The sequence below is a fragment of the Kwoniella shivajii genome, chromosome 5 (genome assembly GCF_035658355.1).
Source record: "Kwoniella shivajii chromosome 5, complete sequence".
Classification (NCBI taxonomy): Eukaryota; Fungi; Basidiomycota; class Tremellomycetes; order Tremellales; family Cryptococcaceae; genus Kwoniella; species Kwoniella shivajii.
Genome location: NC_085912.1, coordinates 1982034 through 2006751, shown reverse-complemented (window position 1 = coordinate 2006751; position 24718 = coordinate 1982034). Strand labels below are relative to the sequence as shown.

General features: G+C 46.8%; 11 protein-coding genes across 11 annotated transcripts; 6 read left to right on the top strand and 5 right to left on the bottom strand.

Moving 5' to 3' along the window:
- Positions 1-45: 45 nt before the first annotated feature.
- IL334_004494 (uncharacterized protein) lies at positions 46-1209 on the bottom strand (the record flags this gene model as incomplete). Its single annotated transcript, XM_062936211.1, has 1 exon — positions 46-1209. One exon carries the CDS (start codon positions 1207-1209, stop codon positions 46-48), a length of 1164 nt encoding a protein of 387 aa, XP_062792262.1.
- Positions 1210-2164: 955 nt separating this feature from the next.
- On the bottom strand, positions 2165-3180 carry IL334_004493 (uncharacterized protein; the record flags this gene model as incomplete). The annotated part of the gene is made up of 2 exons (XM_062936210.1): positions 2165-2925; positions 3003-3180. The coding sequence occupies 2 exons, from the start codon at positions 3178-3180 to the stop codon at positions 2165-2167; spliced, it is 939 nt and encodes a 312-aa protein (XP_062792261.1).
- A 504-nt stretch (positions 3181-3684) lies between these two features.
- IL334_004492 (uncharacterized protein) lies at positions 3685-4629 on the top strand (the record flags this gene model as incomplete). Its single annotated transcript, XM_062936209.1, has 4 exons — positions 3685-3869; positions 3970-4098; positions 4154-4216; positions 4305-4629. The coding sequence occupies 4 exons, from the start codon at positions 3685-3687 to the stop codon at positions 4627-4629; spliced, it is 702 nt and encodes a 233-aa protein (XP_062792260.1).
- A 146-nt stretch (positions 4630-4775) lies between these two features.
- Positions 4776-6677, bottom strand: IL334_004491 (uncharacterized protein; the record flags this gene model as incomplete). The annotated part of the gene is made up of 4 exons (XM_062936208.1): positions 4776-4967; positions 5021-6018; positions 6097-6582; positions 6635-6677. 4 exons carry the CDS (start codon positions 6675-6677, stop codon positions 4776-4778), a joined length of 1719 nt encoding a protein of 572 aa, XP_062792259.1.
- Positions 6678-7002: 325 nt separating this feature from the next.
- On the bottom strand, positions 7003-8658 carry IL334_004490 (uncharacterized protein; the record flags this gene model as incomplete). The annotated part of the gene is made up of 4 exons (XM_062936207.1): positions 7003-7516; positions 7569-7916; positions 8333-8557; positions 8621-8658. 4 exons carry the CDS (start codon positions 8656-8658, stop codon positions 7003-7005), a joined length of 1125 nt encoding a protein of 374 aa, XP_062792258.1.
- A 283-nt stretch (positions 8659-8941) lies between these two features.
- IL334_004489 (uncharacterized protein) lies at positions 8942-10033 on the top strand (the record flags this gene model as incomplete). Its single annotated transcript, XM_062936206.1, has 3 exons — positions 8942-9323; positions 9382-9460; positions 9523-10033. 3 exons carry the CDS (start codon positions 8942-8944, stop codon positions 10031-10033), a joined length of 972 nt encoding a protein of 323 aa, XP_062792257.1.
- Positions 10034-10419: 386 nt separating this feature from the next.
- On the top strand, positions 10420-12563 carry IL334_004488 (hydroxymethylglutaryl-CoA synthase; the record flags this gene model as incomplete). The annotated part of the gene is made up of 10 exons (XM_062936205.1): positions 10420-10494; positions 10593-10690; positions 10746-10774; positions 10830-11186; positions 11298-11368; positions 11431-11711; positions 11767-11815; positions 11871-12113; positions 12184-12351; positions 12429-12563. The coding sequence occupies 10 exons, from the start codon at positions 10420-10422 to the stop codon at positions 12561-12563; spliced, it is 1506 nt and encodes a 501-aa protein (XP_062792256.1).
- Positions 12564-13706: 1143 nt separating this feature from the next.
- Positions 13707-17580, top strand: IL334_004487 (uncharacterized protein; the record flags this gene model as incomplete). Its single annotated transcript, XM_062936204.1, has 3 exons — positions 13707-15134; positions 15239-16717; positions 16768-17580. The coding sequence occupies 3 exons, from the start codon at positions 13707-13709 to the stop codon at positions 17578-17580; spliced, it is 3720 nt and encodes a 1239-aa protein (XP_062792255.1).
- Positions 17581-17949: 369 nt separating this feature from the next.
- Positions 17950-18329, bottom strand: IL334_004486 (uncharacterized protein; the record flags this gene model as incomplete). The annotated part of the gene is made up of 2 exons (XM_062936203.1): positions 17950-18136; positions 18217-18329. The coding sequence occupies 2 exons, from the start codon at positions 18327-18329 to the stop codon at positions 17950-17952; spliced, it is 300 nt and encodes a 99-aa protein (XP_062792254.1).
- Positions 18330-19459: 1130 nt separating this feature from the next.
- Positions 19460-21855, top strand: IL334_004485 (uncharacterized protein; the record flags this gene model as incomplete). Its single annotated transcript, XM_062936202.1, has 9 exons — positions 19460-19638; positions 19691-19838; positions 19983-20006; positions 20055-20202; positions 20366-20383; positions 20436-20715; positions 20771-21141; positions 21279-21509; positions 21674-21855. 9 exons carry the CDS (start codon positions 19460-19462, stop codon positions 21853-21855), a joined length of 1581 nt encoding a protein of 526 aa, XP_062792253.1.
- A 628-nt stretch (positions 21856-22483) lies between these two features.
- On the top strand, positions 22484-24664 carry IL334_004484 (uncharacterized protein; the record flags this gene model as incomplete). Its single annotated transcript, XM_062936201.1, has 3 exons — positions 22484-23115; positions 23169-23223; positions 23285-24664. 3 exons carry the CDS (start codon positions 22484-22486, stop codon positions 24662-24664), a joined length of 2067 nt encoding a protein of 688 aa, XP_062792252.1.
- Positions 24665-24718: the final 54 nt, after the last annotated feature.

The following is a 24718-nucleotide window of genomic DNA, read 5'->3' as shown; positions in this document are numbered from 1 at the left end:
TATGCATTTTCGTGACATATACAAAATCTATATACTTCATGTATCCTACTCGCGCAAAGCTCTGGCTCGTTTAGCTGGTCTGTCTTCATTAGCATGATCTCCATTTGTTGCTGCACCATCTTGTCCTCTCTCTTTCAAAGCCTTTCGCACGCCTGGAATAATATATCGACCGTAATCCAAAGCATCGTGATAGTTGTCGTAACCTCGAATGGAGATCAATTCACAGCCGATATCCACGTAGTCAAGGATGGAATCAATTAGAGTTTGTGGAGAACCAACCAAAGCTGTGGAAGCGCCTTTGGCGCCAGTCGCGGTCACAGTCGGGTACCAAAGAGCTCGATCTTGAACTTCCCCCTTAGCGGCGATCTCGAGTAATCGCTGGGAGCCGACGTTTTGTGGTGGACCAGAGGACTGGGGGTAGGGAGCGGTACTTGTTCCAGATTTGTTCTTCTTCAAAAGATCAAGAATTCGATGCGCTTTAGCCCAAGCGAGTTCTTCTGTCTCAGCCACAATGGGTCGGAAGGTGACCCAAATCTTAGGTCGATCGTTAGGAGCACGTCCAGCGGCGTCGGCGGCAGCGTAGATTCTGTCGATCTGTTCTTTTGTCTCCTTCAAGGGTTCTCCCCATAATCCAAAGATATCTGCTAATGCGCCACCAATTCTATAAGCTTCCGGTGAAGATCCCCCTACAGATACAGGGATGGTGCCATTGACGGGACGGACATTGTTTCGGAAGTCCTTGAATTGGTAGTACTTGCCCTCCCAATTGATGGGGTCGGATGAAGCCCAGGCTTTACGAAGGATTTTGATGTATTCCTCTTGACGCGCATATCTCTCATCTTTACTTAAAAAGTCCCCTTCTCGTGCTTGTTCCACATCATCACCACCGGCGATAAAGTGAACTACTACACGACCACGCGATAATTGATCAAGGGTAGCGAGCTGTTTAGCGGCAACGGTAGGGTACATAGTGTTGGGACGGAGGGCAATGATGATTTTGATATTCTTGGTTACAGCAGCGACTGTAGCTCCCAATGTGAAAGGGTCAAAGCTGGCGGAACCGTAAGGGATAAGGGTGTAGTTGTAGTCATTGTCGTCAAGAGCTCGAGCATATTTGACGAGGAATTCGGGATCCACACCTGCCCCTGGGATGGGATGCAGCTCGTTGGAAGCGTTTGCGAAAGTGACACTGATGAACTCGGTCGGCATGATGGAATTCTACTGATCAATCTATGAGGAACACAATCTCGAGAACGGCTTAAGAAGACTTGAACTGTTATATATATGTGATGTTTCGGGATCACGCAATGTCCGAATGTTTGTAAGCGTCCGGCGCATCCCACACAAGAGATGTCGCCATTGTCTGTTGTCTCTGGCGTGCTTATCGGATAAAATAGGACTGTAGATGCTGCTTATCGAGTTGATCTACCCATGCTATCTCTGATTTGCAAGAAAGAAAGAATCTTTCAGATCTCCCTCAATCGCGTGCTCGAAGCGGTGTACCTAGGTTGTGTGATATTGGCAAAAATAATCGCGGCGGTCTGCGCTATGCACTAAGCTCAACACTTTCGATGTTGGATGCCATATAAATAACCTCCTATCGAGCAGCTGAATGCGAGCTGTTCTGGCACATATTATGTCTGTTTCAGCTGCGCGAACACACGTAGATTCGGTTTCGCTCACAAATCAATTTGACGCTTCCAAACTCGATCTACTCACATGTACCGACTGAATTCCAACTGGTAGTCTGATTCATCGCATCATTTCACAAAATCCGGTGCTGTAAAATCTGCTTACGCTTTCATCATCTCCCGGATGACTTTTAGCCAGCAATGTGTGATTAGCCCGATGGCATGTGCAATAATTCTCGACCGGGGAGCGATGTTCTTCCACTGTGAGTGGACGCGCCCTAGAAGGGCTTTACAGCTCAGAAAGTGCCTATTGAACTCATTTCCGTTGTCAAAATCGTGTCATTGAAGCACTATTAGAGTACATAATACATGTGCAATGTTACATGGCGAAGTGACAAAAGATGGTGCTTTCCATTGAAATCTTGGAAGCAGTTCGAATCGGCAAAGGTTATATACCCGTACATACTTCACGTCCAATGAAGTGACTAGGAATCTCATCGTCATTTTTGGGGACCGTCATTTCACACCGCCCCCTAAAACTGCTCGCTTTCAGCCCATTCCTTTATATCGAATCCGTCCTCCTCGGCGGCAGCAGAAGTCGCCTCCCCGTGAGAGGACATGTCGATGTCCATGCCCCATCCGTTCAGTCTCCCGACAGGTGCTGACATTGCCTTTCCGAATCCTGACTTTCTTGCCCCAGGAAGCGCTCGAAGTTCCCGCGAGTGACCGTTTCCATAAGAATGAGATGCAGACGTGGATTTGGTGGCGTCGAATAATTCTGGTTGAGTCAAAGCAGGTGACTGGAAGACCGGTGGGAAATCTGAGGTGGTGATCGGGAGGTTGGTGTGGACGGGGTGGGTATATGTTTCTTCCTCATCATCTATCTCTGTTTCAGTATCACTGGTTGGTTCCGCAGGGGAAGATCTCCTTTTCCTAGCCGCAGCGAGTGAAGTTTTGCTGGATCCCTCCTTCGATGTCGATGAGAACGGAAACAGCTGCCCCTCATTCTCTTCGATGACTTCTCCATTTTCACCGAATTTTAGCTTCCTATTCTGTCCTCTTGGCGACAGCGATAAACCATCTACATCTCTATTTTCGTCTGATCCATATGAGGAGAAAGGCTGCAGCTCTTTTGAACGAATGGCTTCTTTGCTAATGATGCCGTGGGCATGCGACATTGCGTCTAGAGCTGTGGTAAAGCCCGAATTGGGAAGAGCAGAGTTGGACAGAACATGTGATGGGACGGACTGGGTTCTTTCGAATCCTCGATGAGTAGCATGACCCATCGCAACATCTATAGTCGATACGAGTGATCAGTCAAGTCGTTCGTTACTGCATGAATATATCGAGATATCTTTTGATTATGCTCACTTTGCCTACCCCTTCTTCCGACATTCTGCAGTGCGGCCTGTAGGTCTGGCGATATACCATGTTTCTGACCGTAAAATTCCGTCGTACTCGGGACCGATGCAGTCGGTCTCCACTGTCTTTTGGCTGGCGGCGGTGGGACGGCGAAACCACCATTATCAGAAGGACCAGGAGCGGACATTGGGGTAGAGGACGCGTCGAAGGGTGTGTGCAGGTGTGGTAGCTGAGAAAGAATGACGAGGATAATAAGGTTGACAAGGCAGGACGACCAGTGGGAGACAACTGTGCATATATCGCAATACTCCACCAAGCAGATAGTACTGGGATATATATGTGGCGTCCTGATGTGAGAATGGGAGTGCAAGATGAATAGATGAGAGATAATACTCATCCACCGACAATTCTCATCTACCGGTTTTAGAGATGGAAGGACGCGCTTCATTCTCATGAGCTGATTACGTAAATATCACCGTCGAGATGTTATCATTGACCCTCTCGACGTTTACATCGATCTACAAGATTAAGAATCATACGTTGTATCTTGAAATCTCCCTTCTCACCTCTTTTGGCAGCAAATGTTTCCTCAGTGAATCCCGCGATCCTCCTACATGCAAGATTATGCATAGGACTATCAAACTGGACGTCGATATCCCTACTTTTCACACTACACCGATATTCGTCCATGATGTCTGCCTCCACTACTCCATCTCTGTCTTCCGGACCATCGGGTTCCTCAACGCAGATCGCAACACCGTCAGATGGTAGCATATGTACAAAACTTCATGCGCTGTACTGCTTCGATGTCCTGGCCGCACATTATCAGGGGATAGATCCTGTGAAGCCACCTTTCGAGAATTGGGGTGAGAAGTAGTGAGTACTCTCGCGATCATTCTGATGATATCAGATAAATCTTTACAGTATCATGTATAACTCAAGCGACTGGGGGCTGCTGACGTCCTGGACATCACAGTGCTCTTTTCGTCACCTGGAACACCAACATGCATCATCGATCAAATCGTAAACCAGCATTAAGAGGGTGCATCGGCAATTTCTCGCCAATGCGTCTAGCAAACGGATTGGCGGAGTACGCTTTGGTTAGGTATGTGATGCTCTCCGAGAACGAAATTCAATCACCGCGCGCTGACTCTGTTCAGTGCTCTGGAAGACCACCGATTCTCACCAATCAAACCTAGCGAGCTGACCCATCTATCATGCAAGTAAGTCAGGTTTCGACTGAAGATGTACAGTTCAGGCGCTGGCCGCTTTTCAAGAGTGAGAGCAACACTAATAGATGATGCAATGCAGTGTCTCCCTTCTGACTCCTATGGTCTCGGTCAGTTCTCCTCTTGACTGGACGCCTGGTATACATGGTATACATATCACCTATACACACCCTCAAACTCATCGCACTTTAACAGCAACATATCTTCCCGAAGTCGCCTCTGAACAAGATTGGTCCCGGGAGGAAGCAATACTGTCGGCCATCCAGAAAGCTGGGTACAAAGGCGAAGTCAAGGTAGGCGATGATGTGTGGGAGTCTTTGAGCGTAAAAGTATATGAAAGCGAGAAAGCCACCGCTACTTGGGAGGAATATCAGAGATGGGTCGAGGGTAGAGGCAGCAAGAGTTAGTCTTTTTGGCGCGACGCATTACGCAGGTTGTATATATCATTTCAACGAATGACGATGTACCCATACGACTGTTGTATTGACGTGGCAAAAATTTTTCATTATACACATACAACGCGTGGTTTCCTATTCTACAAATTTCGCCGGATTCACGACGGGATAGCTTCCCTCTTCATTCTTTTCACTGCCCTCCCTGATCGAGCGTCTCCTTGCTCATTCTCGTCTTGGACAGCTGACGGTTCGGATTTGGGTATTTGTGGGCGGATGAAGGGATATTGTCTTTTTACTTTCTCGATATTGTCCCAGACCCTGTTCTCCCATTGAACCCAGTCTTCGAGCGTCTTAGTCGAGGGGTAAGCATATATCTTACCGACATTGAAATCCGACTACTCACCTCTTCCGCTCCATCTTTCAGCGAGTCGGCTTTCTCCCAGGTATCCTCTTCAGGAGTATAACCTTTCCACCTCACTCGAAAATAACTATTTTTTTCTGATCTAAGGCCTTTTCTCATGACAATCTTCTCGACTTCGTATACTTCTTCTTGTCCATCAACACTCTCTAATTTGCATTGAGCCTCATCGTAATCACCCACCCAAGCGGCTTTACTTGTACTCTTCATCCATCGTTCTTCAGTACACCATGCAGGAGCAGAGGTATTCTCGGTTATTTCGGGATCATATTCTGGATGGGGTATGTGACCAAAATTACCGTAACGTTTTCTTTCGAATGCGTTGACATATCGATGACACCAACAAAGAGCGTTTTCAAAATCTAATACCCTCATTCCAGGTCTTAATCCGATTTCATGAGCGTGTGGTGGATCTTCTCCTAATCTTGCCCAGTATTTCCACTGATTTTCATATAACCAGATCAATCCTGCTTCCTCCATGGCAATTGAGTTGATTACGTTCTTGCCACCAAATATCCTTCCCAAATAAGATCTGGGCCCAGGTCCACAGGTAGCGTAGTTTCTGAAATACCAGGTGAAATGGGTGGTGTCATTCAAGAAGCAGAGAATGTTCCAAGACAAGAATCCTCCAAGCGTTGGAATGGTTTGGAGTACGTGACTCGCATCGACAGCATATTGACATTTGAGTAGTTGATCAGGTAACTTAGCCAACATCATGGCTAGGACTAAACGCAGACTTGCGGCATAATGAAACATAGTCTTATCTCTGTTCCTGTTATCGGTAAAATAAACCGTCGGCGGCACCAGCTGAAATCCGCCATAGTATATCTTCTTATTTTCTATGAATGATATGCGGTGTAGCACAGATTCGAAGACGGGAAGATCAGATATGTAATTGCGCCACGTAGGGATGCCCCCGATCGATGTACAAAGAGCATTCCACGTCGCTTCGCTGTAAAACATACAATACAGAAACAGTCGAACTAAGTGGTATATGAACCGTCAGATAGAGATGGGAGACAACATTCTGCCAAGCAATACAGACAGGGTGATGGACTCACAGCAGACTTCTTCGTGACTTTGATCGCCTTTACCAATAATGTCTATACCTATGTTCTTTGAGGAAGGATCTAATTGCCTAAACACATTTCCAATGTGTTCTTTACTCATTGTCTCATCTTTTGTAAGTTGATCTCTGGGTATACCTGCTTGACGTCGATCGTACATCTTGTGCCTTTCAGCGCAGAACCTGAAGAAGAGATATGTCCAATGATCGTCTACCGTAGTTTCGACTTGAGGTAGTCCCTGTGGTCTCAAGATAGCCGGTTCTTTGAAAGAAGTTGGCTTGCCAAGGAGCGGTGTTGTATTGTATCCTGTCCCGGCTGTGGCTTCATCTTCGAAGTCAAGTTTGTCATCCTCATCTGCTGAGCATAGGTCATCATCATCACTTGGAGTGGGGTAAGGAGCACGTTGATATTGTGAATTGAGCGCATTCTTGAGCGCTTCATCTTCAACATTGATTTCGGTTTGATCATGAGCTGATTTGCCTGTTCAGACGTCAATTGGTGATTGTGCAAACAGCAGGACGTGACCACTCACGAGCAGGAAGAGCGGACTTCCTTTTCCTCGGGGTACGAGCCATCCTGAAGGATTTGGTATATTACAGTATGCGCTCAAGTGGATACATGAACAGGAGTATTAAATTACCGGAATATAATGTTAGTTTGAACAAATAAACGCTGCAGCGGAAAACAAAAGCAGTTTTGGTTCCGAGAGCATGGGGACGCAACAGGAATTGACATCAAGTCGTCCTAAGAAGAATCACTATCACAACAGATGCATTACAAGTACGTAGAATTCATAGCGGGATGATATAATTACAAAAGGAAACTTAAACGAAATTCGGATGCTAATTTTACAATCGTTATGTCCAAATATATACTTTTTCGCCCTGTTATCGACCTCTTTCAACGTCTAGGACTGACCTCTTCAACCCTCTTCTTACTAGGTTCTGGTGTCAAGCTTCTAACACTTCGCGGCGTCCCGCTTTCTTGCGAGACAGCTCTGGCTCTTTTTGGGGGTGGTGAACGGGAATCTGATGAATACCTTCTTCGTCTGACTGGGGGCGAGACTGATCTTGAATCGCTTCGTCCCCTAGTTCGAGTATTATCCCTAGATTCAGGTAATCGAGCTTTTGTAGGGGGTGGTGAGCGAGAAGTGGATGAACGACCGCGAGGTGGCGAAGAGCTATATCTTCTCGCAGCAGCACGAGGTGGGGGAGATCGTTCTCGAGAGGAGGATTGTCGGCGTCGGACAGCAGGTGAGCGTGATCGAGTGTCAGAAGGAGAATGTCGCTTTCTCGCGGGTGGTGGTGACCGTGAATCGGATAAAGATCGTCGTCTTCGTCTAGGAGACTCATCTCGACGACGTGGTGGTGGTGACGAGACTTCTCTTTGCCGGGATTTTGAACCTTCTTGTTGTCTGTTGATAATATCAGGATTTGATCTATGTACCCAACATGACATAGGCTCACCGTCTATATTCGTCTCTCCTCCTGATCTTTTCTTTCTCCTCCCATTCCTTCTTCCTCGCTTCAGCTTCCTTTTCTCTCTTTAAAGCCGCTTCTACTCTCGCCCGGTCCCTCTCTTCTCGCTCAGCTAATCTGGCAGCTCTTTCTTCTTCGCTCTCACGTTGGAACGCTTTTCCTTCTACATGATTTGCAGATACACCTAAGGCCAGTTGCATACGAGACATTTCTGCCTGCTTTGCAGCAGCGATAGAATGGGAGTCCGTCGGTCTACTTCGAGGTCCAGGTAGGTTGGCGGCGGAGAGCTTTGCCCGTAATGCTTCACATGCATCATCGATAGCATCTTCGTCTAGACTACAATGCGTGTCAGCATATAGATATTAGATGTTTCTCACTTTACGGCATATTCAACACCAAAGACAGACAAAGAGGATAAAGGAAATAGAAGGTATATTCGATAGCCACGGGCCGCTAATTTCACTATAAAATTAAACAAGAAAAAACGGACTTTAAGACTAGCACTACATTTTTCTTCGCCTACTTTATATACATCCGGATCCTGTGATTACGTGAGGTACCGGGTGCTTCAAGGTGCGTGGGGGAGCATAAGGAAATGTAAGATGAAAGACCAGATTCATAGGAACAAATAGACATGGGGTGAAGAGTATCACGGGACTGGACGCAGTGGCCTCACAGCGGAATAGAGCTCAAGGCTAGAACAACACTGAAATCCCGCCGAAAACACGGTTTATCGAGATGAGTTGGCTCACCCTTTCTCCTCCAATTCGTCCCTCAATTCCATCACCTTCACCTCGACCCTTCGTTTTCTCTCATGTTCTAGTATACCGGCATCCGGTGCTCGATGGACTGGAGGACCTTTGGGATCGTCGAAATCGCCATACCTTCCTTGACCACTGCTTCCATAAGGACCGGAAGGTGGACCTTCTCTTATTTTGAGATGAGCTGTATTTCGTGAGACGTAACCACTCGTTCCACTAAACCAAAAGCTTGATCAGTGCCGCTACTTTGCTGAAACCGTTGTAAGAAGTCTCACTTACCTTCCCCTTGGCGTTGCTAGACCTACTCCTCCGTTCATTATATGATGTATTGGCGATATGAACGAGATTGTACGAAGTGAAGGATTGCAAGCTAAAGGAGAAAAGAGGAATGAAGAACGATATCCTCGACTTGCAAACCAGAAAAGATGATGATGATATTGCGGTGTTTCACCATTATATCCCCGAATGTGGCACTCTGATCCTCAAGCTCCTCACTTTTTTCATCGCGATGGAGGTGGTCCACTGATCAACTTAGAAGGAATTCATATCGCATCATGATCATAGCATTGCTTCAACGTCGTGCAAATCACCTGATCATCAATGACAGAACTATCATCGTCATCAGACGCTGAATCCTCTCGGGCGTCATGCTCAAGCAGACCGCACACTCCTGATGCTGAAGATGTTTCCACATACGAAGGTTTAATGTTCTCGCTCTTCCCGCCTTCATCTTTACCTCCATCTGCGGTCAGCGAGTCACCGCAAGCCGACTGTGCACGCAACGGCGCCATCGACTTGGATGACATCGAGAACGACGGCGACATCATGGAAAACGGTTTGAAACGAGCCATGACCAAAGCAGAGAAACAAAATGCTAAGAAGAGGAGACGGAAGGAGAGAGAAAGAATAGCCCGAGAAGCTGCTGAAATAAACGACCGCAACTCGGAGTTGCCGATAGGAACAGAGGTGAAGGATTCGACTGGTAAGCTGCAATTTCTTCCGCTGATATCTGGGAAAAAGACTAAAGACTCGCTCAATAGTACCTTTTCGACTGTTTTCTGCTTGTCCGATACGACCTATAATGCTAATCCCTCAAAGTGATGGATATACTTGTCCTATGTGAGTCCCGCTGGATATAGCACAACCAGTTCTCGACGGAAACTTACGTCAATATTCGACAGAAACCCAAGACATCTTCCCTTGAAATCCGAAATTTTGAGCCACATACGACGCATCGCGAGCCAATCTGGCACCGACATGGGTCGTCTCTCCGACTCTTCTAATTCATGTCTACCTTCAACGAGCCTCGTGCCGAGAAAGCTGCAGAAAGAACGTACACGAAATCTAGCATCAGAGATACCGACAATTTTCGTTGCGACCACGCTCCGATTCACCAAGACTGCTCAGTATTTTACCGCGATTACTGAGAACAAGCAGAAATCAAAGCAAGTTGGTGTACCTACTATAAGTCTGGCACGGTGCATCGATACGGACTATGGCAAGCTCCAGGCGAAGAGCAAGACGCGTCGTGGTAAAAAGCGCCAAAGTCACACCATTCCTTCTCGCTTTTGGGCTCCTCCACCTGGTTTGGGCGGGAAAGCAAGAGGGTATGCTTGGGGTTATAGGGATAGTATGGAAGGTAGGAGGGAAGAAGGTGCATGGAATGGATATGTAAGAAGCAAAGATCGATAGCGGGATTTGTTACGTATCTTGTAAATTGAGTCTGTGTTGTAATCATACCGCATAAGCATTTCCAGGGTTGGTCCCCATCTTGTACCGTGATAAACCAGATTACGTAACGATTCAATGCCAAATAGGGGCTCGTGCGCGTCCAAAATGCGTTTCCGAAACATGATACGATACACCCTGTAAACACACCAAAAAAAAGAATAAAATAAAAAAAGAACCACCGCCCCCCCCAAAAAAACAAAGATTTCATAGATCAGAACATCATCATTGTATTCCACAGATCTCCCATCGCCGCATATCTTGTTTCTATCCCAGGTCTAGACACGCTCACTTACCACTCGATATCACTTGAATCCATCTTCAAATAAGGCCTAAAACAAGTCCACAACATGTCAGACTTTGATATCCCAGCTAGACCCAACAATGTTGGTATCCTTGGTATGGAAATGTACTTTCCAAAAAGAGTAAGTGTCTGTATGTATAATGACATGTCCTGTATGACTGCATTATGAATGGGAGAGTAGTCGAATACTGATCTGATAGTATTACTTCGCCGCGATAGTGTATCTCTGAAGATGCTCTTGAGGACTTTGACGGGGTATCGAAAGGAAAATACACCATTGGTTTAGGACAAAAGTTCATGGCTTTCACTGATGACAAGTGAGTACGCTCTAATCAGCATTCTATCTAAAGTACTAAAACGTGTTACTCACAGGGAGGACATAAACTCCGTTGCTTTGAGCGGTGAGTTCAACCGTCTCATTACATGCTACCGTTTCAAGCTGACCTCTCGCCGCAGTCGTTTCATCCCTATTACAGAAATACAACGTCGACCCCACATCGATTGGTCGATTAGATGTCGGTACCGAAACTCTCATTGACAAATCCAAAGCCACCAAAACTCTTTTGATGAATCTCTTTGCTCCCTCCGGTAACACCGATATCGAAGGAATTGATTCCAAGAACGCATGTTACGGTTCCACCGCCGCTCTGTTCAACTGCATCAACTGGATACAATCCGAATCATGGGATGGAAGGAACGCTATCGTCATGTGCGGTGATATCGCTATCTACAAGGAAGGTTCTGCTAGACCTGTGGGAGGAATGGGCGCCTGCGCTTTGTTGATTGGTCCTGACGCTCCTTTGGTCATTGAACGTGAGTTTACCATTGTTCCGTCTTGTTACCGGTTCATTCCAATCCACAACAAACAGTCGTCTCTCCTTTTTTGATATGCTTCTATGGACATGACCAGGGTGTTGACTACAGATATAGCAATTCACGGTACTCACATTGCCAACACTTGGGATTTCTATAAACCAGATCTCTCCGCTGAATACGTGAGTAATTCGACGCAACACCGCCACATATGCACATCACTGACAACAGTCCGGTCAATCAGCCCACCGTTGACGGTCCTTGGACCATTGCCGCTTATCTCGGTGCCCTCGATGCTGCTTATACCACCTACCTTGACAAAGCTCAAAGATCTCGAGCTCGAGCCGCCAAGAAACTTTCCCTTGCTTCCGTATCCGCTGCCGTCTCCGAGATCGCTGGTGCAGCTACCAAATTCGTCAACGGACTGAACGGCGATGCAACCAACGGTACTAATGGTCATGTCGAGAAAAACGGAGATGCTAAAGCTGATGGTATCTCTCAATTTGACTACGTTTGCTTACACAGGTATGGCGAATATCACTCCAATTCTGAATACATCTGGCTGACATCTGATCTATAGTCCTTACGGAAAGCTCGTGCAGAAAGGTCACGCAAGGATGTTCTATAACGTGAGTCACCTGATAGATACAGCTCGGATCACAGCTGAATATCATGACTCCAAAGGATTACATCCGAAACCCCACATCACCCAAATTCGCCAACGTACCTGAAACCGTATCAGTGGAGAGAACAAAGACTTATACCGACAAAGTGGTGGAGAAAACCTTTGTTGGAGTCGCCGCTGAACATTACAAATCGGCTATCGTCCCCGGTTCAGACTGTGTAGCTCGATGCGGTAACATGTACACTGCTTCTCTATACGGTGCTTTGGCCAGTGTTATCGCTAGCGCACCAGAGGGCCTTGAGGTGAGCGCCAAACTCGGTCACTCTTTACGGCGTCTACCCCTTTACTATTGCTGATCACTTCTTTGCACAGGCCGGCAAACGAATAGGGATGTACGCTTTCGGTTCCGGCTGTGCCGCTTCCTTCTATGCTTTGAGAGTTGTCGGATCTACCAAAGAAATTGCCGAGAAGATGCAAGTCAAAGAGAGACTTGCTGCTATGGATGTAAGACCTTGTGAGGAATATGTAACTGCCATGAAGGTTAGTACAGATTTTTCTTTTCGAGCTTGCTATAATTGCAAGCCCATGATTCCGTATGCTGAATTCTGTTTACTCAGTTACGAGAGGAGAACCACAACGCTGTCAAGTACGCCCCTCAAGGCTCACTCGACAACATCTGGCCTGGTGCATATTATCTCGAAGGTGTTGACGAATTATACCGAAGGACCTACGCTCAAAAACCTGTCGTTTAGGGCCATGATTCGGTTTTTGTTCTTGCTCTTTGGTACAGAGATATGTTAGTTATGACACATCCTGGATATTTGGACTAAAGCCAGGTGACGTGAGAGCTTATTGATTTATACACCATAATTTACCTTTATGTAAGAGATACCCTTCATTCTTATGATAGATATACATATATGTCATGATGTGATCTGAATGCTGCATGCATCTGCCTTGTACATGAAAGCATCTGTTCCGTTTTCTGTGATCCATCTGTACATGCAAGATGGATGTGGGATGCACCAGGGTGGAGAGTGAGTGGGGAAGGCTGAATGGATACAAGGTAGCGAATCATAGTATGGACGTGTCAGATGACGAGCTGGAAAAACACACAACAACCAGGTCAAAAAACAAAATCTCGTTCTTCATCTTCTTATCTTTTCGCTATCTCTTTTTCTTGGTCTTCAAACTTTCAACATACAAACTATCTGTTGAAGCATCACACAGCCTCTCAGTCCCAGCTGTCACGCCATTCCTCACAATCAATCGAAAGAGGAGTACATAAGGTTGATCGTGGACCAAGATCGATCACCCAACGAACGTGTCAAAAAGCGAAAAGAGAATCTTCTCTTTCTCCCTTCAAGCCACGGTTACACCCCATTATTACACGTTCTTTCATCATCATACATATACCATCAAATAACCCCATATCAAGAATTGACCGTATCCTTCGGTGATCAGCAGGGGAATAGCGGAAAATTATATTCACTTCACCACGTGAAGATACTATTAGAGCAGGTACGTTCTATATGTCGTGGATAGTGTCGGTAAAGCTTGCTGTCGATTTCTTCTGACAACGCTATTTACAGTGTTCCAACTGATTGCGACCACCTCATCCAGAAAATATCGCGTCCATCTCCCAGACATATCATAGTCTCTGAAAAGGCGATTGGATCAACCCTCACCCTTGCCTGGCATGAGCTTGCTAGCGAACCTGCATTATATAGCTCCTTGTCATCTCATCCGTGAGTTATCCATGCTCATCCATCGCCATCATTATTGGTCTCTTCTCGAGGTGATATTGACCATCTTTTCCGCAGTGTACATACAGTAGCGTGATCGATCTACTTCATATACCATTAGCCAACCATAGAGTTCCCCTTCCCCCACACATGCCTTCCCCTTCTATCCCTCACTCAATCACAAATCCCAATTCCCACTCATCTCCTTCGAAACATGGACATGGCCTTTTTCATTCCCATTCACATAACCATACCCATGGTCATCATATACCACTAGTGCAAAGGCATTCGTCCAGCTCCAATCCGCAATCTCCCCCTTCACCTTCACCTACCAAGTCACCCAAGAAGAATCCTGGTTTGACGCTGCGAACGGATTCGCCTACAAAGCCCAATGATTTTAAGCTGCAAAGAGCGAAAAGTAAAGGGAAGGAGAAGGAGAGCAATGTGAAGAAAGAGAAAGAAAGGCTGATCAGGGAGATCGGTAGTGCGACTATCAGCCTTCGTGCCGGTATAGTCAACAGTCTGGTGAACGGCGAAGATGATGGCGAGGTTCCAGGTTCTTCAAAGCTCCAAAGCGCTCGATTCATCAGTTCAACGTCAAATGGTGAAGACGTCCTTTCTCCGACCCTTAGCCGTACTCGTAAACCTCGTAGTAACTCGTTACACTATCCCTCGCAGTCAACTAATCTGGACCGGTCATTCTACCTTCCCCACTTTTCGACGGATCAACAGTACTCCCTTAAACCTGCGTCACCGTCCGCTATACCGTTAGAACTGGGTCTGGGTGGTGACTTCGATGTATCATTCGGGGATGCTATCCGTCGTGGTGTAGGAGGGGAGGAAATGCCGCTCCCAAAAGAAGCACTGAGGGTTTTATGCGAAGCCAAAGAGAATCTTGGACTGGGTAGCGGTGTCAAACAGGGCAGAAAAGGAAGTATGGGTATGGGATTGTTCAAAGAGTCTCGCGAAGCAGTTCCGACCAGGAAGAGTAGAGAAAAGCAAAAAGAGAAGGAAAAGGATTATGCAGTTGCAGAAGAGGGACAATTGGAGATGCCATCATCGTCACTGCCTAGGAAAGATTCAAGGTCAAGGTCGCGAGTAACCACTACAGCTACCAAAGCTACTGCACTGCCAATAACTGTTGAGGAGAGTAGTTATCAAAATCTTCGTCACACAATAAGTGCGGGAGCCAGTCCGAACTCTAGCATACCTGGTACACCGGTACCAATACGAGGACCATCCCGACAACAAGAGTCGTCGCCCGAGGACGCATCGGTGGCAGAACCTGATATATCAACGTCATTCCCAACCGCTTCATCTTTATCAAGGCATCGCTCTCTTGACGTGGACGATTCGACTTACAACTCCCCTTATGAAGACGACGGTGATTCCGGATGGACCACCACCAGCACAGAATCATTGTTGAGCGAAGCAAATGATCAAGAATGGAGTTCCGACGGTCAGGGTGATGATACAGAGGGAACAGATGATGGTCTGACCGTACCACTGCAGCCATTCGATCATGCTGTAGGAGGTCATAGCAGCATTTACAAATTCACAAGACGAGCTGTGTGTAAGGTATGTCGTTCTTTCTCACCTCCTATCCGTCATTTGCCTTCCGCTGATGTGTGTTACTAAATTTCCAAATCCTCTGGAACGTTATATTGTCGACGCAATGACAGCCACTGGTCAGTCGGGAGAATCTGTTCTATGAAGAAGTGGAACGACTTGCTCCAGCTCTACTTGCGTTCATTCCCAGATACCTTGGAGTCATGCTTGTCAATTATCGCCGTCAAATGAAGGCACCCACGGAAGGTTCGATGACGCCGCTCGACTCCCCTAAGACAGTGGTCGACTCTCCTTCCGGATCTCACCCCTCAACTCCAGGTCTTGGCAGTCGACCGATGCTTCATCCATCTTCGACCAATTTATCCGCATACTCGTCTCGCAGCGTGCCCGGGATGGAGGTACCGGAAGTGTCGTTGGATTTCAACCGTCACGTCGTCCCAGATTGGCTGTTCAGAAAGGATGAAAGAGGGAGGACAAGAACTGGTAAGGCATACGGGACTTCTGACGAAGATAGTTCCAGGCGGACTTTGAGACCGTCTTCTGCTAGATCACAAGAGTTTGTCAGATACGGTTCTCACTCGCCTTCAAACTCGTGGCAAAGCTCCATCCTAGGTGGATCTCCCCACCTCAGAGGAAATCCTCTATCCGCACCCACTGTATCTCGACCAATACAAGAGAGAGAGGAGCATACGACGCCTGCTCCATCACCTTCAACCTCTTTCATGCAACAACATCTTCATCATACTAATTCAACTCCTACCCTACCCTCAAGGATTAGCAGAGAGTCTCACTTTTCTTCCTTCAATCACAGTGAAACCGGGGGGTCTGGCAGCGGATACAATTCACCTCATCCATTTGGTGGGACGGGTTCAACCACTGTCAATACGAAGCTCAAGGATCATGTTTTCGCTACTATCCTCAAGAAACTCCGAAAGAAGGGAATGGGTCTACATCGACACGACGATGAGGCGGATGAAGCGGATGATGAGTACGGTGGTAGTATAAGGTCAGCGGGTAGAAAATCACGGGGAAGGACGCAACGGAACGCTTTCGAAAGTGAAGGAAGCACGGATCTTCGTTCAGGCGCTTTACACGAAGGGGATGAGGGAATCAGACGCACAAAGAGCGATATCATTCTGACTGATAGACGAAGTACCAGAGGTCAGAGGGAAGACAGTATCGAAAGAGGCATATTCGACATGGAAGACGTTCATGATAACACCGAATCGGGTTTAGAGATGAAAAGGAAACCGAGAGTTTCTCTTGGAAACGGTCTGCATCGAATGACTGCAGTTGAAACACCTGAACCTCCACCTTGTTCTCCGTCGACCTCGACAATGCCTCAAAGTGCTATATCACATCCGTCTATCCCGCCTTCGCCGTCCGTTCAGGCTGAGGAGATTGCACGCTCAGAGCTATTCATTTTCATGGAAGACCTTACCGGTCGTCTCAAACACCCTTGCGTATTAGATCTCAAGATGGGTACAAGACAATATGGGTACGATGCTACACCGCTCAAGAAAAGGAGTCAGAGGAAGAAGTGTGATACGACGACCAGTAGAACGCTAGGTGTGCGGATGTGTGGTATGCAGGTGAGTTTATGTGATCTTCTTCACTTGGTTGTTCTGACCAGAATGCACAGGTATGGAATAACGATGCTCAATCGTTTGTGTCACGCAACAAATATCGAGGACGCGAAATGAAGACATCCGACTTTCCAGGAGTCCTACGATCTTTCCTCTCTGATGGCGACAACCTGCTCATCGACCATATTCCTGTTATCGTACAAAAACTTCACAACCTCGCAGCTATCATGCTCCAGCTTGATGGGTTTCGGTTCTACGGGTGCAGTCTCCTGCTCATTTACGATGGTGACAAAGAAACTCAAGATCATTATCGACAACAGCTGAGAGGCGAAGATGGAATGGAGACCATAGGGGAAGCAGCGGAAGATGAATGGGCGGAGCACCGCCACCGGCCTATCAAGCGAGCCGATCAAAATGTAGAAACCCCACATAACGATCGTCGCAGTCGATCAGCGGATATCCACACTTCGCAATCTCGCAAACCCCAAGGTCACTCTCGCGTCCGAGGATCACAGCATTCTCATCATCGCAAAATCCGAGGGGAAGTTAACATTCGGGTCGTCGACTTTGCACATACGACTACCGGCCAGGATTTCGTTCCTTTTCCTCGAGACCACTTTGATCCGCCCGATCTGGGAAAAGGGTATGACACCCAATTTGACGAAGCGACCGGTCTCACTATGGCGAGATTCCCGCCAAAGCATAGATATCAACCTGATATGGGCTTCATTTTCGGATTGAAAAACGTTTGTGAGACTTTGACGAGTATATACGATTCGTCGATGGGCCATAATGGAATGGCTATTAAGGAAAATCGGGATGTTTTTGAGCAAGCCTTTGGGATTCATGAAGCGGATTTCAGCACATAAAGCCGGAATGGAATATCAGCGTGTCGGAAAGCTATTCTGATCTTTTCGACTCACAAAAGTATTATACTTCAGTAATTTATCTTGTATGCGCATCTTACATATGCATCAGCAGTATTGCAAAACACGATTGACGCTTTCTAGCAAATGTGGTATCCGCACCAACTTAGAGTAAATGAATTGTTATGGTCTCACGAGTTTGTACAACAATGCAAATGCATATAATTCTAACATGTAAGCAATCTAGTAAGTTTGGAAGAGTGCAAGAGAGATGATAAACCGAGATGAGGTGCCAGAAGAGCTACAATGGGCTTTGGTGTGAACGTATCATATTAGTAATCTGACGTTGCATTTCTCAATACAACTCACATTTCATTTGTTTATCCTTAAATTATCTAGATCCACTTTTGCAGAATCAACTAATCTAGTTCCCGCTTCTCTGAACTTTTCAGGCGCTACCGTTCTCGCCAAATCTTCGACTTTGAGGTGTAACGCATCTAATAACTGTCTTTTCTCCTTGTGATACTCTGCTAGTTGGCGGGCTTGTTCTGCTTTCATACTATCATCGTATCTCTGAGTCAGTCTTCCTGTTCTCATTTGTCCCTGTGATGGAGAAAGGATAAATCATCCAGAGCTCACTGTTCGAAATCATCGCTTAGTATATGGTGCCAGGGATACAAGACAGTAGTTTGAAACAGTAGAGCCGAAGAGGCGACGAAGAAATTAACGTATGGTAAGGCTCTTGGTATCATTACGGTGGCAAGAAATATTGATTATGGAACGAGATAAGAAAGAAAGCAACAAAAGGAATGGATGCATGCATCTGACAGACATACATTATTATATATGTATCAAGTGGTGAATCTACTACAAATACAAAGGTGGAAAAACTGGTCAATAAGAGGAAAAATACAAATAAATCACGAAGATCCTACAAATTGCTGTCTTCGGATCGCGCCAATAATACAAATCTTGAAACAAAGATTTGTATTCTTTTTTTCTTGATTCTTCAATTAGGCTGAAAGCTGGAAACGGGCAAGGGGAGAGGAAAATGGTAGAACGCTTTAAGGTTACTGACGTGTCACACGAGCAGGAATCGGAGTGTTCGCTGATCATTCAGCCAACACGAATAAGTTCAAGTTACGCATTTACCATGTACCAAGTACCATATATCATGTAACGTATACCATGCAGCAGCAGCACATCAGGATACCGTGTTCTGCTCTAATGAAAAAAGGACATTTGCCGTGTTCACACATCGTTACCTGTTATACTGGCTTTACGAGATCTAAAGCATACTACTTCGCACATTATCAAGTGTCTCCTACACCATGTAGTTTCACGATACTACAAAACGGAGAATCCAGTCGAGGGGTCAGTCGGTAGGTTCAGTAGAGGAGTATCCATAGGGTGGTTATATAGAACACGGGTATCTATCCGAGGAAAAGTCCATCCGAAGCGATATCTTCCGAGATCAGGTAAATGTAGGTATGAAGCTAATCTGATTAGATGATATCGGCCGAGGTCATGAAGACGTTTCTTGAGGTTGAGCAATTAACCGAATGACCCCTGATCCAATACTACTAGTAGTGGATGACCTGGGAGATCTGCGTGTCGACTTTTGGATGCACTAGTACAGTGATGTCTTGGCATCAAAGACACCCGAGTATCGGAAAATCAGACCTCTGCAACATCTTGGTGTCCTACTTGACCCTCTGCGATAAAGCATCGATAATTTGAGTCCGACGGTAGCGAACGTTGACGATGCTCGGCCGATTCGTGAGAAAAAGACACTCCGTTTGAAAGGATTAAAAGGTGAACCAGCTTTTGATGTAATGAGGTATTCCCACCAGCCAGTCCATAATTGCAGAAACTCACAATCATGTCCGCGCCAATAGAGCAAGAAGGTCGCAACGATACCTCAACACTACCGAGTTTACATCATGATGGGTCTTCATATATCGCTGAGGAGACTGAAGAGTCGCCCAAGCGGGGAATCATCGCTTCTACAAGAGTATTATCGGTGATCACTCCCAAGGACATTCATATTGCGTATGCTGCGTGAGTATTCGGCTTGACAGACGCAAACCAGGACCAACCAGATTCACTTTAGGTACACACTGCTGGCTTTAGGAATTGCCTTTGCTCAGTATACTCAATCTACCTTCACAGCTTACGCAACAAGTGCGTTCAAGAGTCATTCGGAGCTCGCGGCGGCCGGTGTCGTCTCCCGAGTCTTCTCCATGTGTGCTTATGCCTTGGTGAGTGGCCGTCCAGGGCGACATCGCTAATAATCTATAGGTTCCCAAAATCACGGATAACATTGGTCGAATGTCCCCTAGTATCTTCATCACTATGATAGCACTTACGGTGAGTCAAATACGACAAACGTGGCTGACATGTAGATCATTAGTTATTCGATGATGGCAGTAAGTGAAAGTATTCTGTCAATCTCTTGAGGCTGACGGATCAAGTAGGGCTGCAGAAATGTCCAAACGTATGTCGGGGCCAATGTCTTCAGTGGTCTGGGCTCTACCTCTTATGAAATCGCTATTCAGATCTACATTGCCGAGACCACCCCGATTGTCAGTCGTGCTTTATGGAATGTCGCTGCAGACTCTTTCAGTGAGTTAAGATGTCAAGCTTGTCTCTGCTGACACGTTAGGCTCGATTGTTACAATGTACTCCGGCGCTGAAATTGGAGGTCGTATCTTGGATAGTTGGGGTACAGCCAATGGCTGGCGCTGGGGTGAGTTTTGGCATAGTCGGATAGGGCTGATATGAATAGGCTACGGCATTTGGTCTAGTATGTATTGATTACAGAAACCACCACTATATCTAATACTGACCTCGTGTAGTCATTAACGCCGTTTTAGCGGTACCTTTCATTTGTATTCTTGTGTCCTGGCATAATCGTGTTGGGCAAAATTCCCAAATCGAGCCGCTCCCTGCAAGAACCACTATTTTTGATCAACTGTTTCATCAGTATGATATCGTTGGGGTCTGCCTTTTGGTCGCAAGTGTGGCATTGATATTAGTCCCTTTGACACTTGCGAAAGGTTTAGCTGCAAAATGGACTGACCAAAACATAGCGATGATCTGTGTTGGCTTCGGCTTACTGCTACTTTTTGTCGGGTGGTGAGTTAGAGTATATATCGGGCAGCAGAGGCAGGGAACTTACGCACTTGGAAAGGTCCTTGCCAAAGAAATACCGACCTTCCTGGCTGTTCACACCTAGGCTTCCAATGATACCTTGGTACACTCTCAAAGATCGGAGTGTTTTGGCAATGTTTGTTATCAACATGTGCGATTTCATGTCTTATGGGTGCTTCACCACGTACTTTCAGAGCTTCCAACAAGTAGCCGTCCGCGTATCTCCAGCAAAAGCATCCCAAATAGACAACACCTTACGAATCGTGTTTCAGGTTACCGCCGTAGTGGTAGGTTTAGTGATGCGATTTTGGACGCCCTTGTGCCGTAAATTGGGATTGGGTGAACGTCGTTTCCATACAAAATGGCCGATCTGGATCGGTATCCCTCTGTGTGCCATTGGTATCGCCATTGGTGAGTGAAAGAAAAGAAAAGACTTTCGCTGAATTACAGACATCAATTTTGTCCAAAACCCACGAAGATCCTCCTCAATTGCATCCTTCGTTGTGGCGAAAGCGATATACGGCGTTGGACGGGGCGTGAGTGAATAGTTCCAGAGATCGATGTTGATGATCAGATGTTCCAAACTTCTTCGCAAGTCGCTATCCAAGCGGCTGTGAAGCGAGGAGAATTAGCCATGGCTACGGGTATCTTCTATTTTGCCATGTCCTTGGGAGGCGCAATCGGGGTGGCTGTTGCCGGTTCCATTTGGTCCGAAATTCTTCCTGATGCAATCCGTAATAACCTGCCAGTTGCGTCCAAAAGTCTGGCGCAGACGATCTGTAAGTTCCAGTATGTACGATTGTTGTTGACTTTTAGATGGAAACATTGGAACGGCGATCAAGTATGACCCTCACTCTGAGATCGGGTTAGCGATCTCGAAGTCGTACATACACACGATGAAAAGTGAGTCTGCTTAATATGTCATTCAGCTAACATCCCGTAGTTCTCGCGATCGTAGCAACCTGCTTACAAGTACCCATGCTTATCTCGATGTTTTTCGTCAAAGATGTTATCTTGACTGAAGAGGAAGAAGTTCTACATGCTGGGAGAAGACTTGGCTTAGACAGAAAGAAAGAGAATAGACTGTCTGTCGAGCGCAAAGGTGACAGCGATGTGGAAAAGTAACAACCGATCCTGTTATACGCACTGCGGAATGTGAGCGCGATGATCACTACTTGTCGCGAGATATATGTATCGATGCAGGAGCCTTTTTGATGCATGGAACAAACAGAACTAGCAATCTTGCGATAGAGAACGGATCCTAAGATTCGGGAGTGATGTCAGATGGCTGTTAAATGTAAACGCGTTGCACATAATCTTAGTTTGACACAAGTAGACCCTTGACTGTTTCGATCGCGTCGCCGGATGTCAGGAATTCGCAAGACAGTTATCATTGAATTCAAATCGCGGCATTCCCAATCTCCTGTCTGGCGGTCGACTTCGTCCAATTAACATTCCACCCAACTGCAATTCGCCATGTTTCAGTCTGAGTCCATCAGGACTCATGGGAACTCCAGCCGGTCCTCTGGGATTGTCCAAATCCCGGGTGAGATGGATAATTTCGTCATGCACACCCACCTAATGCATATAAACAGCTCGAACCTCAGCGGATAACTTTACTCATCCTTCATCCTCTATTCCTCTCTTCGACTCCCCACCTCCATCCCCTTTACTGCTCCTTCCCTTTCAGCTCCAAAATCACCAAAAAAAAGCAAATCAACAAAAGCTGTCGCTGGTCGACATATTATCAAAGATGCCAGCCTCCAACAGATGGACCACGATCTTGACGATTTTGTCTACCACCTCGATCATTATCAGCGCAGCACCTCTGCCACAAGCCTCTGATTTCGACAATTCGATATCAGGCTTGGATGCTTCCGGTTCACAGACTTCTTTCAGCTCTTCTTCACCAATCACCATGACCGGGGACGATTCTTTGTACCAGGCTGAAGGTGATATGGATGAGGCATCTGAGGGTCTCCCAGCAGGTCTTCAATGGCAATCCGACGCGCAGATGGCTGACTTGGACACTTTTTCCATATCCAATTTCTCCTCAGGCTTTCAAAACATGGCAGTACTAAACGGATCCCCCAAAGATTTATCAGATATCTCCTCACAATCCTTAGATGGTAGTGTTGTCAGTAGCTGGGATAACACTATCAATTCGTTGCGAGTGACGTATCCTGCCGGCTCAATGAACCCAGGTAATAACCCAAGGGGAGGATCTACCTTCTACGCACATCCTGTCAATATGCGGAAGGTGCATAATGCGACTCTGGAGTACAGTGTGTTTTTCCCGAGCGACTTCGACTTCGTCAAGGGCGGCAAATTACCGGGATTATATGGTGGTCATTCAGGATGTGCGGGCGGCGTGGACGCAAGGGAGTGAGTCCTTTCTATCATGTGGCGTTATAATCAGCTGATACATCGATACATAGCTGCTTTAGCACCCGAATGATGTGGCGAGAAAATGGACATGGAGAGCTTTACTTGGTGAGCCAATCTATACCTGAGGGTATCGCTAGTAAACTAATGAGACTCTGACCTTGTGTAGTACGCGCCTCGACACAGGCAGACACAGCGTTTATGTTCATCGCCGCCATACTCAGATTGTAGTACCCCTTATGGCCTCAGTATCGGCCGTGGATCTTGGACATTCCAGCGTGGTGCTTGGACGGATATCCGTCAGGATGTTTGGCTCAATACTCCTGGGAAGAACGATGGTGGTTTCAATATCTGGATAAACGGAAAACTGGTGGTGCAAGCTGATGACGTCTTCTATCGTGATTCTGCCGAAACGTGCCTCGCTTCAATGGGCAACAACGCTATTTCATATTCTGGAGCAATGCCGTTCAAACGGGAATCATCACCACAAGAGGTGGACACATTCATCACAGAAGATTGGCTTTCAGGCAGCGAGGATCTGGGCATCGCGGACGTGAACAGGAGGTCGGAAATAAGTAAGGAGACGTCACTGATACAATCAATGAAAGATTGGTTGAGTAGTGAGAAGATGGACAAACGTGCCCCTTACGATGACGGCCATTGGAAAGGGATTAACGGCTATCCCGGCGATCCAGGATACAACGGCGGTAGTAATATAGCAACAGGACAGCCTGGAGAAGTTTATACTTACCAATTCACCGAAGTTGTCACAATTCCCACTGCTCTCGCGACTGCTACAATCACAGAAACGGAGACAGCGACCGTTACCGTGACTGCGGCTCCTGATGATCCACCCGCCGAAGATCCTCCGGCAGAGAAGAGAAACATTAAACGTCAAGAAGTGCCTAATGCAATGATCACAGGCTCCATGAAAGACGATAGCTTTGACGATAGCTCTTTACCAGATACTGACGCTACCGCAGTGGATGCTTTGGGTGCACCTGTCAAACCGAAAGCCCCTGTCAAAGCTAAGCCCACTGTGGCGCCTGTCAAACCTGCCGTTCCTCCCCCTGTCAAACCCCCTGTCAAAACCGTTTCACGGCCAGCCAGCAAGCCCATTCCTCCACCACCAAAGGTCACGCCCCCTCCACCGGCAGCAAAGCCAGCTCCCCCTGCAACGAAAGCGCCTGTTCCTGCTCCTCCTCCTCCAGCACCAAAAGCTCCAGTACCTGTTGCCCCTTCTGCTGGTAAGGCTCCCATTGCGGCGCCACCCCCGACGCCGCCTGCTGCTCCCAAAGCACCTACCCCCCCGAAATTATCACCTCCTGCTCCTAAAGCACCGGATGCTCTACTTTCGGTACCAGGCTCCCAAACGCCTGCAATCATAACTATGCCAAGACCACACAGACATATACCGAGCGTGGCTTGCGAGCGGGGCTTCATAGGGCTCTTCTTCTCAACATTCTTTGGCGGTCACACAGAATCTTGGGCATCACCAAGAGAGCAGAACACGTACTTTCGTAATTTCCGGATCCGAATCAATCAATAAGATCAAGTCCTGCTGATTTATTCCCCTCCTGAAGTCGTTATAACTTGGATTGAT